The following is a 12,572-nucleotide window of genomic DNA, read 5'->3' as shown; positions in this document are numbered from 1 at the left end:
TAAAGTAGGATGCCTGACTGATTTCCTCCTGTCATCTCAAAGTCAAACCTTATCTGCTTTTCTTTTGCTGAATTGTGTATACATTTCTCATTTGTTCTTCTGCATGAACCATGTGAATAAAATCATGTTTTGCTTTTCATGCAAGAGATTTTCACTATGCATGTTGTATAGCCAGCCTAAGACCATCTTTTTTTTCAGAAATAACAATACTTTTTGTATCGTTGTTGTCTTTAATGACTTCAAAGAACCTTTCACATGTCTGGTATCCCAAGAATCATCTTTGAGATGCTGGTGTCCTTTACAATTGCAAATGCTTCTCTCATTTAACAGACTGTAATGTATTCCAGGAAGGACATTTATTAGAAGCCTGAAAAGCACTTATCTTGTGTAGGAAGGATTCCAAAAACTTCCCCACAAAGTAATTTAGTACAACTTACATCTTTTTTGGAATTGCAGAACTGTAAATATATTGCCAGCTTTTGGAAACAATACTGAAGATAGACACAGATTACCAATGAGCTGAGATCTAGCCTTGGCTTTAAAATGAGGCTAAAGACGAGAGGCAAATGTTCAGACCATCAGACTGGCTTGATGTACAGTATCCAAGCATAGGGAGTATCATAAATTCAGGTGCACAGCAACAAGTAATTGCAGGAATGGCAATGAGTAACACTTTGTCACTATAATATAGAGAGTTGTATTTGAAAGAACAACCTTTTCAATCTTACTTTCAATTTATAACAGCAACAATGACTGGGACACCATTACTTCAACCACCACAACAAGTACAAAGGCAACCTATGAACCAGACACAAAACCCACCAGGTATTTTGCTTTTTAAATATAATCAATTACTAATATTTGAAACAAATTTTAATTCAAGAATTGAGCAAACATACTGAAGTAACAGTAAACTACTTCTGCTTTATAAATTTCTGCAGGATTTGGTTTCAATGAAAATAAGGTTGATATGTATTATTACCTTTTCTGCAGTATCATGTATGGCCAAAATTTTCATTTTGTCTTGTTCCAAGTCTTTTATCCCTCTTTTGAAAGTGCTAACAATTATTCTCTAAATGTTAACAATTTTTCATTTCTATGTGAGGGAGCATGTTCTTCCTGCTTGAGAGTTTACAGTAAAATTATTTTCTAAAAGCACAATGTAGAAGTTGACTTTGCACTCTCTGCCACTTAACAAATAAAGTTTCTTTCAAGAAGATGGGATAGAATTCTAGAATGTTAGTACAATAGACCGCGGCCACCATATTGTTCATTTAGAGCTTTGTGATTGACCTAATTTGAAATTTTATCATTGAAAAGCCTTGATAGAGTGTATATGGAAAGGGTGTTTCCAATAGTGGGAGTGTCTCGGACCAGAGGGCATGGGCTCAGAATACCAGAATGTCCCTTTAGAACAGAGATGAGGAGGGGTTTCTTTAACCGGAGGATGGTGAATCTGTGAAATTTATTGGAGACTACCCAGATGGAATATGAGGTGTTGCTCCTGAACCCCAAGAGTGGCCTCATCAAATCCTATCAAAGTTTTTCTTCTCCAGCCCTTTACCTTTGCCACCCACCTGGCTTCACCTATCACCTTCCATCTAGTCTTCCTTCCCTTCCCCCCACTTTTTATTCAGGTGTTTTCTACCTTCCTTTCATGTCATGAAGAAGGGGATTGCTCTGAAACATCAACTATTTATTAATTTCCATATATGCTTCCATAGATGTTCCTCCAGCATTTTGTGTGTGTCGCTCAGGATTTTCAGCATCTGTAGAATTTCTTGTGTTTGTGTCTGTTACTTGAGTACAAACCAATAGATGGTGCCCTCCCTAGCTGGAAAGCATCAGGCAGTTTTAGATCTGATCAGCTCCCCTGCTTTAGCTTTCAGGCATCCTGAAATAAATCTTAAGGCTTACGTGGACCTAGTGCTCTGACCCATCTAATAAGTACTTGTCACTTACCAAGCAAGTTTAAGTTTTGGTTGTCTCCTGGGCTGTAGCCAGAAGGCATCCCAGAATTGCCACAAGCCCTAGCTCCATCAGATTATGAAAATTAGAGCATGAGAACAGAATGTTTGAATTTCTTTCCTTGACAAATCTTTTATTCTGTCATCTGGGAGACTAATGTACTTTTTTCCTCCAGAAAGTTAGCTTGCCTCAGCTCCTTTGGGATATTTACCTGTAGAGATAAACTGGGTGTTAACTGATAAAGGCTAGAGATATTGAGTATTAGCTTGTTCACTTCAGAGAATATTTCAAGCATTTTGAATTCCAGCATTAAGTAATATAACATTGCCTAGTTAGTGTATATTCATACTAGTGATGTATCAAGACTGGACACAGTACACTGCTGGGGTTTGAAAAACATATAAAATGACTCTAGATGTTGCCACTGTCTGTAAGATGATAGCTTGAAGCCATCAAACTATCTTTTCAGCCTCTATGGAATGTTTTAATTGTTTAAATAAATCCAATGCACTGAAAAGTTATAAACACAGATAGAAGCAAATATATTTACAATATACTACACTGTGTGTATAATCTTCAGCTATAATGTGATGAAGTTTAGGTGTCATCATTGTTCAACATGCACATTCTTGTGCATTGGCACTAGTAGGTTATCCTGAAGTTGGAAGAAATGTCACAGAATTAATAAAGTTGACTGAAAGTAACATAAAATAATTATTTTGCTCTTTGTAGACAAACGTTGATATTGGTCCTGGTTTATTATTTTCACATATACCAAGATCATACAGATCAAATCTTTACACAGTGCATTGAGGTAAACAAGGTAAACCAACAACAATGCATAATAAAGTCTAAAAGCTACAGAAAAGTGCAGTGCAAGTAAGCGATAAAGTGCTGGATCATAACCAAATAGATTGTAAGGTCAGAGTCCACCTTATCATAAAAGAGGACCATTTAAGAGTCTGATAACATCATGATAGAAGCTGCCATTAAGCCTGGTGGCACATACTTTATGCCCTGAATCTCACTATAATTCATAAAAAGATTCAATAAAGTAAAATTAAGCTTTATTGCAATGTGGTTGAAGAAAAGTAATAGAAAATTACAAATAAATTTCATCAAACAAAATGATTTACCAAAGTTATATTTTTGCTTCTATCTTAGATCTACAAGTGAACAAGATCTTCACAGTGATGAATCAAGCTACAAGCCACTGAGCTCTTATACCAAGACAAGTAGGACCTTCAGGTAGTTTGTTTAGCTATTTAGTGACCAGCTACATCAAACTTTCTCTAATTGATGGGCTAACATCTTCAATTAATTTGTGCTTTCATGAACACCAAGCTAAAGCTTGACACCAAGTATAAGATTTGCATAGATAGGTGCAGCTTAATTTGATTACAGTAGACTCAGGCACATTCATATTTTGTAAGATATACATCCCCTTTACAATCAAATATTTCTCTCTTTCAAAAATGCACTGATGCATGGAAGTTGGCTGTAATGTTTCAGAGTTATTTTGTGAACGGGTACGCATCTATTAAACCTATTAAACTAATTGGCATGTATTACAGAAAGAGGTCATATGACTCACCTTATCTCTTCCCATTTCACTTCCTCATCCTCCTTTGTATGTTGACAAAGGGTCTTTGACCTGGAACATTAGCTCTTTTTTTCCACAGTTGCTGCCTAACCTGCTGAATGTTTAGATTATGAAAACACTCAGTCCTTGTTTATTGTCATTTAGAAATGCATGCATGCATTAAGAAATAATACAATGTTCCTCCAGAGTGATACCACAGAAAAACAGGACAAGCCAAAGACTAACACTGACAGAACCACATAATTATAACATATAGTTACAGCAGTGCAAAGCAATACCATAATTTGATAAAGAACAGGCCATGGGCACGGTAAAAAAAAAAAGTCTCAAAGTCCTGAGTCGATCGACTCCCGAGTCCCCGATAGCAGGCAGCAAAGGGAGAAACTCCCTGCCATAAACCTCCAGGCACCGACAACTGCTGATGCACTGGAAGCACCGAACCACAGCCAACACTGAGCCCGTCTGTTGGAAAACTTCGGGCCTCCGACCAGCCCCTCCAATACAGCCTCCTGAGTGCCAACCTCTGCCAAGCGCCTTTGACCATGTCCCAGCCGCTGAAACAAGCAAAGCTGGGGATTCAGGGCCTTCTCCTCTGGAGATTCCGGACCACATAGTAACAGCGGCAGCTAAGTGGGCATTTCAGAAGTTTCTTCAGATGTTCCTCCGTACTCTCACATCTGTCTCCATCAAATCAGAGTTGTGCATGGTCCCCTACTTGACAAATTTCCAGAATTTTCTATTTTTTTTTATTTCTGATTTCCAGCATCTACAGGTTTAGATTTCTAGTCTCTTATGTTTTGAGATGAATTCTATGAACTGTGAACTTGCAATCCAATATGATAGAAAATTATAAAATATTGGTGATGGAGTGCAGTCACGCGAAGACAAGTTCTTAATTGTGTAAACATGTCTGAATTGCAGTGATCTAGTTAATCACTGATAGGGATTGATTTTAAACATGGCAATGGTGAAAATGGGTCATATTAAATTAGTTTCCCAATATATGCCTTGATTTATTGATGCAGTAAATTCTGGAGTGGTAAGTAAACTGTAGTGTAGTTTGATATTGCACATTATATGCAAACCTTTAAAGGTAAATTACTTTGCTGAGATAAATCCACATGACAATTTAAGATGGTGCAGTTGTATTTATACAACTAATGGCTGTCTGTCTGTTCCAGCTCTAAGTCAGATGGTGGTAGAAGCCCATCCAATGATGAGCATCGGTATATTTCTCGATCATCCTACAAGGAAAACAGGTAGTTTACTCAATCTCTTTCTTCATCAACTTGGTGTTCTCCGTTCCAAAGACCTGTGACTATGCATATAGTACTAACGGTCAGTATTGCTGGAGATGTGGTGCACCAGCTCTACTTACGGCACCAGTGTGTTTCTCAAATATTAATATTAGCTGTAGATTAAAGACGTATCAACTGAACTTGAACTATTATGATAAACACAAAAATATGGTGATAGAATAATAATGGATCATAAAGTCTTAAGCAAAAATCTATGTATTCTGCTTACAGGAGAAACTTATCCTCTGCTGCATGGACATTGTGGCAATGCTTGCTTATTGAAGTTCACTTTTGAATTTCAGTTCTGTTGAGTCAAATGAAACTGAAGTTCAGAAGTGAAATTTAACACGTACATTACTACATCACATATTTAGCTCATATACCAGAGGACAAATTTCTACCCAAATCCTTCTATGGGTTCCACTGGCAGTGCAAGGGATGTTCTCCGTACCTTGAGTAGAGACTATTCTCCTGTGGGCAGGTACAACCAGCTGCTTACAATATACAAATGTTTGTATATTCATGACTTAGTGGAAGGAAGCAAATGTAAATGACAGAGAAGTGGGACAAAGTCAAGTCATGAGGACTTTACAAATAATTTATCGAGAGTATCAATGACTGAGTGATAAGTTAACAAATGGAGTATAAGGTGGAAAAATGTAAAGCTGTTCTCTATTCCCCATTCGTGTTTCCCTCTCACACCTTCTCTTCTTCCCTGCCCATCATTCCCTCTGGTGCTCCTCCTCCTTCCCTTTCTTCCATGGTCTTCTCTCCTCACCTATCAGATTTCCCCTTCTCCAGCCCTTTAACTCTTTCACCAATCAACTTCCCAGCTCTTTACTTCAGCCCTTCCACCTCTCCAGGTTTCACCTATCACCTGCCACCTTGTATTTCTGCCTCCCCTCCCCCAATCTTTTTATTCTGACTTTTCCCCTTCCTTTCCAGGCCTGATGAAGGGCTGAAACATTGAATGCTTGCCGCAATTGCTGCCTGGCGTGTTGAGTACCTCCAGAATGTTGAGTGTGTCGCTTTGTGTTTCTAGCAACTGCAGATTTTTCCCATGTTTGTATATTGGAAGGAAGATCTGATATATAAAAAAAAGGATTATTAAACATATCATGCATTTGATATGTAAAGAAAAATGATCAGAATTAACAAAAGGGAGTGCTGAACACAATGTTGTCTTGAAGAGCAACAAATTACAATTTGCGTTTTTCTCCTAGCCTTCCTCCTGATGATGATGAATCTTCAGGCTATCGATCCCCAAGCTATTCCCAGCAGAGAAACTGGAGCTCCAGGTCTGGCATTCGGTCCTTTCTGTAAATTCTCTATCTATTAAACACTTTTAAAATCTATTAATTTCTTATTATAGACAAATATGTTTAAGGTGCTTGTAAGATCAAGGGAGTATAGTCTGTACAGAATGGGGATTGTGATGTAGTACAATGAAATTCCGTCAGATTAAAAACTCTGTATTGATACTTACAATTTGATAAATATGTATGTCTTGCTGCACTTTATTGTGAATTACTTCTTCCAAAATTTAGCTCATATTTTATTTTCTTAAAAGATTTTGCTCCCTTTCGTTATTGCCATAAATAGTTCTTGCAACCTGCAATCCTATGCTCGAAAATGAACAAAACAAGGAATGAGCTGGATAGTAGGTCAGGGATACTTCTGAAAAGGCACCTGGAAAACGGAGCCATTTTTAGCTCCATGGTGCGGATTATCGAGTGATTGTGGGTCACTTTTAGGGGTGGGATTTCAGGTTTCAATAACTGTTCTTGCCAGGAAAGCAAAGGGGATAAATATGAGCTAATATCACTGGACAACAAATTTCTTCAAAAGTGTGCTTCCTCAGAATTGTTTTTATTTATGATAGACCACTTGAAGCCGAACATAAATATAATTTCAGACTACTTGTATCACGTAGGAATTTGGAGAAACAAGAAATGAACTTTTATTGAATATAATAGTTCAACTAAACTAAAAATGTTTTGTTGATGATTTTTATTTGTACTCAGTGCTTGTGGCTTCTTGCTTAAGTGTCCAACAATATTAATGGATTCCTGTTGCCCTGATACCATTTCTACTTGATCGCAATGTCCTGGTGAAATGTCCTCGTCACTGATAGCACCAAGATTTACAGGGAAGAAGTCTAAATGGGAATGCAGAAAATGAATCTTTAGTGACATGTTGCACCTCTTGGTTTTGTGTGCTTGAAGCCTGTTGTCAACCAGCTGCATGTAGTTTGCAGCTCTGTAGTTGCCAAGAAAAATTTCAACAACATCCTTGAATGCGTTCCAAGCGATTTTCTCTTGTCCCAGTAGAAGTTCTTCAAATTGTCTGTCATTGATAACCTGTAGAATTGCGGACCAACAAAAATGCCTTCCTTAATCTTGGCATAAGTTATTCTGAATTGAATTATGAATGAAATAACAAATATAGGTGATTTCAAAAAATGGTGTGTGATAGGGAAATTTCAAGGTGATTTTCATGATCAGCAGCCCAAGATCCATAAAATACTCCCAAAAGTATTCAGGAAGCAAAATCTGTGTTGTCCAGTGTATTTTGGGGGAAAAAGACAATTCACAATAAAGTGCAGGAGGACAAGTATGTTTAAAGTAGATGAAAATTAAACACTTTTTGTGGCTCTGTTGCAGTTTCATAGTTGAGAGTTCCTTAAATTAAGAGGGGTAGAAGAATTTTTTTCTTATTTATTACAGTACCAAAAGAGTGCTTTCAGCCCTCTGAGCCAATGTGGATGTTAGCAGAACACTTCCATCTCTCCCATTCCCCTTTCCCATGTGATTCCATCTCACATGCCCATCAACTCCCCTTTAAGTTATTTTCTTCTTACTTACCTGCACCAAGAAATAATTTATATTAGACAACCAACAGAGAATGAAGATAAAACCATGGGACCAAAATGATCACATGATCTGTCTTTTTGTTTCCTCAGCTCGTCTCTCTCAGATGGCAAGAATCCTGCAAAAGTGATAACTTTAACCACAAACTACACCAGCGCTGGACAGTAAGAAAACACATCCTTATTTTTGATTGAATTACTTTTGTGGTAAAAATTTCTTTGATGGGATGAAGACTTACTTAAATGTCCTGAGTAACACACACAAAATGCCAGAGGAACTCAGCAGGTCAGGCAGCATCTATAGAGGGGAATGGCAAAGGATGTTGATGAAGGGTCTTGGCTTGAAACGCCAATGGTTTGTTCCTCTCTATAGGTGGTGGGGTGGGGGGAGCGGGGGAGAGAAGAACAACAATGTGTGTGAGTCACAGTAAAATCAAAAGCTTCTTCTGGACACTTTTGTCAGTTCACTTTTGAAGTGAAGAATGTTCTGTAGAATGCTTATCCACTTTCTAACACCAAGCTGTCTTTAAGTTAATGATTTAATTAAACTGACGAAACTAAAGCTGATGTTACAGAGATTGCCCTCTTGATGTTTGGATTCAGATATATTGTGGAACTAATGCAAAAAGAATCTTGACCCTGTCTTTGTCCTGGAAGCTGCTTATTATTAATACCTTGGGGTTAAAGTTCAATGATGAATGACATCATATCAACTGACCACTTGACTCTGGATGATTCCATAGACTATCCTGAATGCCCCAATTGGGAGCTGGATCTTTTCCACTAATAAAGTCAAAAATGGTCAGTGATTTTCAAAATGATAACTGAACAACAAAGGGGAAGTACTTCAGTCATGCAAGGACAAAAATCAAAAACACAGCTTTTCAAACTGAGCAAGTAGTCTTCTCTGTTGGAATCAAAAACAGGTTTATTATCATTAACATACGTCAGGAAATTTGGTATTTTGTGGCAGCAGTACAGTGCAAAGACAAGAAAATTGCAACAGGTGACGATAACTAAACAATGCAATAGAGGAATAATGAGATAGTGCTCATGGGCCATACAGGAATCTGATGGCGGAGGGGAAGAAGCTGTTCCTCAAACATTGAGTATGGGTCTCCAACTTCCTGTACCTCCTCGCCAATGGTTGTAACGAGAAGAAACCATGTCCCAGATTGTGAGAGTTCCTAGTAATCCACAAAGTTCTGGATAGACTCAACATTCCAAAGCTTTTCACGGGAGGTCTTTCAGTGACAAGTGAAGTGCGTTCCGAACTTGGCCAATGACAATAGGATAGAGACGTTGCCATGTAGTCTTTTATCTGTACCATTTAAAATACAAACCTAACTCACATCCATGCTAGAGATATTGAGTGAGGCATGCGATACTCACATATGCTTTCTTGCCTTCATTACGTATTGGTGAATGGAAAGCTGAAATTGCAATAGTTCTACTTCAATCCATTAATATCACTAAGGATGGATAGCAAATACAAGATACTCAGATCTGAATAAACTTAATTATCAAGTGCAGGAAGAAAGGAACAGGATTACAATCTAAGTCCCCTAACCAACTGATTGGTTGCATCATGGTCTGGTAAGGAAACACCAATGCCCTTGAAAGGAAAATCTACAAAAAGTAGTGGATACGGCCCAGTCAATCATGGGTAGAACCCTCCCCACCTTTGAGCCCACCTACAAGGAGAGCTGTTGCAGGAAACCATCATCAAACACCCCAACCATCCAGACCATGCTCTCTTCTCACTGCTGCCATCAGGAAGAAGGTACAGGAGCCTCAGGACCCACACAAACAGATTCAGGAACAGTTATTACCCCTCAACCATTAGGGGTAACAGAAAACCAGAGAGGATAGCTACACTCACCACATCACTGAACCGATTCCACGCACTATGGACTCACTTTCAAGGACTCTACAGCTCATGTTCTCATTATCTATTTATTTATTTGTTTGTTTATTTATTTCATTTTTGTATTTGTACAGTTTGTTATTTTTACACATCAGTTGTTAGTCCATCTTTGTTGTATGCAGTTTTTCATTGACTCTTATTGTGTTTCTTTGTACTTACTGTAAGTGCCTGCAAGAAAATGAATCTCAAGATAATATATGGTGACATATATATAGAGAGATAATAAATTTAATTTGAACTTTGATACCTTGATGCTGCAAACAATGAATTTTTGAGAGATGTTTGTTCTGTTTATGTCTTTAGATAATACCCAGAACAAGAACTGTAATCAAATGAAATTATTTTTATTAAGGAGCCATTGAACAAATACTGTTTAAATGTACTGCAAGCTTTCATTAGAGTAACACTTCAACAGTCTAGCACACTTGGGATTTAGTGGTGTCAGACTTACAGATTTTCGGGCCTTTTGAATGTGATTCCTATTAATGGGCCAAAACACATTTAATTTGCCTTTTTTCTGATTTTACACAATAGATTGTCCAGTTATTATTAAAGTGAGTATGGGAATATAGTCCCAATATGATTAATAGGGGTGCAGGAACACTAAATGCAAAACCCATCAGGATCTCCGAACAACAGGATCACCCATTATTGGTGTTTTAATGTGATTGCTGAAATGTATAACTTATGTGCAGGAAAGTGTTAAGCTACATCTATTCTATTTTTGGGTGAATTCTGTTCTTTGATATGTAAAGATATTTGCAAGTAACAATTGGTCCATGAACTTGTGACCAGAACTGATAAGGATTGCCCAAGCATGGTTGAAGTCACTTCTAGCCCAGCCTCCTCTCCTTCCCATGACTTCTTCTTCCTTTATAAATGCCAAAAGGACTGTGCTTGGCATCTCCTTGCCGCACAGACAGGAAACCGTGTGTGGGTTTAAATCCAAATCTAAGCCTAACCGATGGCAAAGCCAAGTATACCATCTGTTGTTACTTTTAGGATTTTTTTCTTCATAACATTTTGGTCTGTTCTTTTATCCAATTTTAAACTGTCCCTGCACACATTTTGTAATTGGAAATAAGGGCAAATTATTGCTTTGTTCTTCCGCCCCACCCAACCGCATTCTTTATCTGTCCTCATTCTAACATCACGTGCTTCATGTTAATGATATTGACAAAAGATATTGATGATCTTCCAGAACGTTATTTTGAATCTGAGTAAGCATGTAGTAACACTGTTTAATTCCCCTCAAATTAAGCTACAATGTTTGGCTTGCAGGACTACGAAAGATAAAAATGTGTGCAGCCAGTGCTACAAACCATTTAACAACAGTCCAAAAATGATCTTGGAGGATCTGAACATTAACTGTCACGCATCATGCTTTAAGGTATAATGATTTGAATGGCAATGAAGCCATCTCTTACAGGTTGGTGATGTCTTAGAGTCATGAGCAGTTATGTCATAACAAGAGGTGATACAGCCAATCAGCTTTGATGGGAATCTTGGTCAGTATGGATCAGTCAGCCAAAGAGCCTGTTTCTTTGCTGTATGACTCCATGACTCAATTGTACGCTGGCTGGGGAAGTACTATTGAGCCTTATCCCACCCTTCAGCTCTTGGTCAGTAGCATTGTAAATCATAGAAATTCACGCACATATTCTAAACAGGATACTCATTCCTAAACCTAACATAAAGGTGGCAATGTGCAAAATCTCCAACGAAAGTAGCAAAACTATGTCCCATCCGCCATGATCACGAGAAAAAGCCCTGTTTAGTCCTCTTACTAAATAGCATCAGTTAAACATTATCACAGCCTAATGTTTAACAGTAGGTTGTTTCCACCTTTTTGGTATCACTCTGTAGTGAAACAAGAAATGCTTATTCGGTACTAGAACCATCAGAAGTTTCACCAACATTATATGGATTCAAAGGCATACACTCACAGTCTATTATTATTTTCCTTTGAAAGATAATTAATGATGCCTGTTGTTTATTTCCATCAAAAATTCAATAGTACCTCCTGTCTGTCAGTGTTATTTGTCAAATTGGGTCACAAGTTGTCCGTACATCTATCATCCCTCACTCATTAAATCTATGAACTTATGAAAATAATCCTCAAAAATGCATTTCCTATCCATATTTTTGCCTTGAACATCCATGGTCTTGGGAGTTTTCAGTGGATACCAATTCATGGAAACTCTTCACAAACATTAAATACAAAATTACTTCAGGCTATGTCTAGACATCAGCCTATTAGGCATCATCCCAACTCCCCTAGACTTCAGACCAAACATACTGAAGGAACACCTTAAAGACATTGAGAAATAATATACCCATTACTACTCTCCAACCCACCTCTCAAAACTAATGCACAGGAGATCAGTAAGTCTCTGCAAGTGAAAGAAAAGTGTTGCTATTTAACTTGGCTTTGTTGGTAGGATTTGGTTAAGTGTATGTCTTAGTTCATTTCAACAGATTATATAACTACATTTTATTTTGCTGCAGTGTCAAATTTGCCACCGATCACTTGAGAACCTGAATGCTGGAGACAGTCTTTGGGTTCACCATCGCACTGTGCATTGCGAATCATGCTATGATAACGCAAAAGGTGAGTGACAGCATTTATAGTGACTAATTAAAATATTGGCCCGGGTTTTGTTGACCATATAGTGCAGAGTGCGCAGAATTTTCTTTCATAGGTATTGTTACATTCAGGGGTTTCCAAACAAACAGAAAGTCCCCATATATATCACACCATTGAATATGAAATCATGGTAAGAGTTTGTGTGTTTCTCAAGCAGCAAAATTGAGGAATCTTCTCTTGGATGCTTAGTCCAAGATTTCCAAACACCAAAATTAAAGTTTGCTAAATTGGTCCTTGATTGGTTGCAATAAATTCTTTGA

General features: G+C 37.8%; 1 protein-coding gene across 2 annotated transcripts in view; it reads left to right on the top strand.

Annotated features, from left to right (window-relative positions):
- Nucleotides 1-12,572, top strand: part of scel (sciellin) — an 82,542-nt gene that overhangs the window by 65,203 nt on the left and 4,767 nt on the right. For both annotated transcript variants that reach the window (XM_072257301.1, XM_072257300.1), the window contains 7 exons: nt 745-825; nt 3,133-3,216; nt 4,753-4,830; nt 6,093-6,167; nt 7,832-7,903; nt 10,947-11,055; nt 12,174-12,276. In XM_072257301.1, the coding sequence (XP_072113402.1) occupies nt 745-825; nt 3,133-3,216; nt 4,753-4,830; nt 6,093-6,167; nt 7,832-7,903; nt 10,947-11,055; nt 12,174-12,276 (602 nt within the window). The remainder of the gene's footprint in view (nt 1-744; nt 826-3,132; nt 3,217-4,752; nt 4,831-6,092; nt 6,168-7,831; nt 7,904-10,946; nt 11,056-12,173; nt 12,277-12,572) is intronic.

Source organism: Mobula birostris, chromosome 5 (genome assembly GCF_030028105.1).
Source record: "Mobula birostris isolate sMobBir1 chromosome 5, sMobBir1.hap1, whole genome shotgun sequence".
Classification (NCBI taxonomy): domain Eukaryota; kingdom Metazoa; phylum Chordata; class Chondrichthyes; order Myliobatiformes; family Myliobatidae; genus Mobula; species Mobula birostris.
The sequence above is the reverse complement of the archived record's forward strand: the minus strand, read 5'-3'. Positions and strand labels throughout refer to the sequence as shown.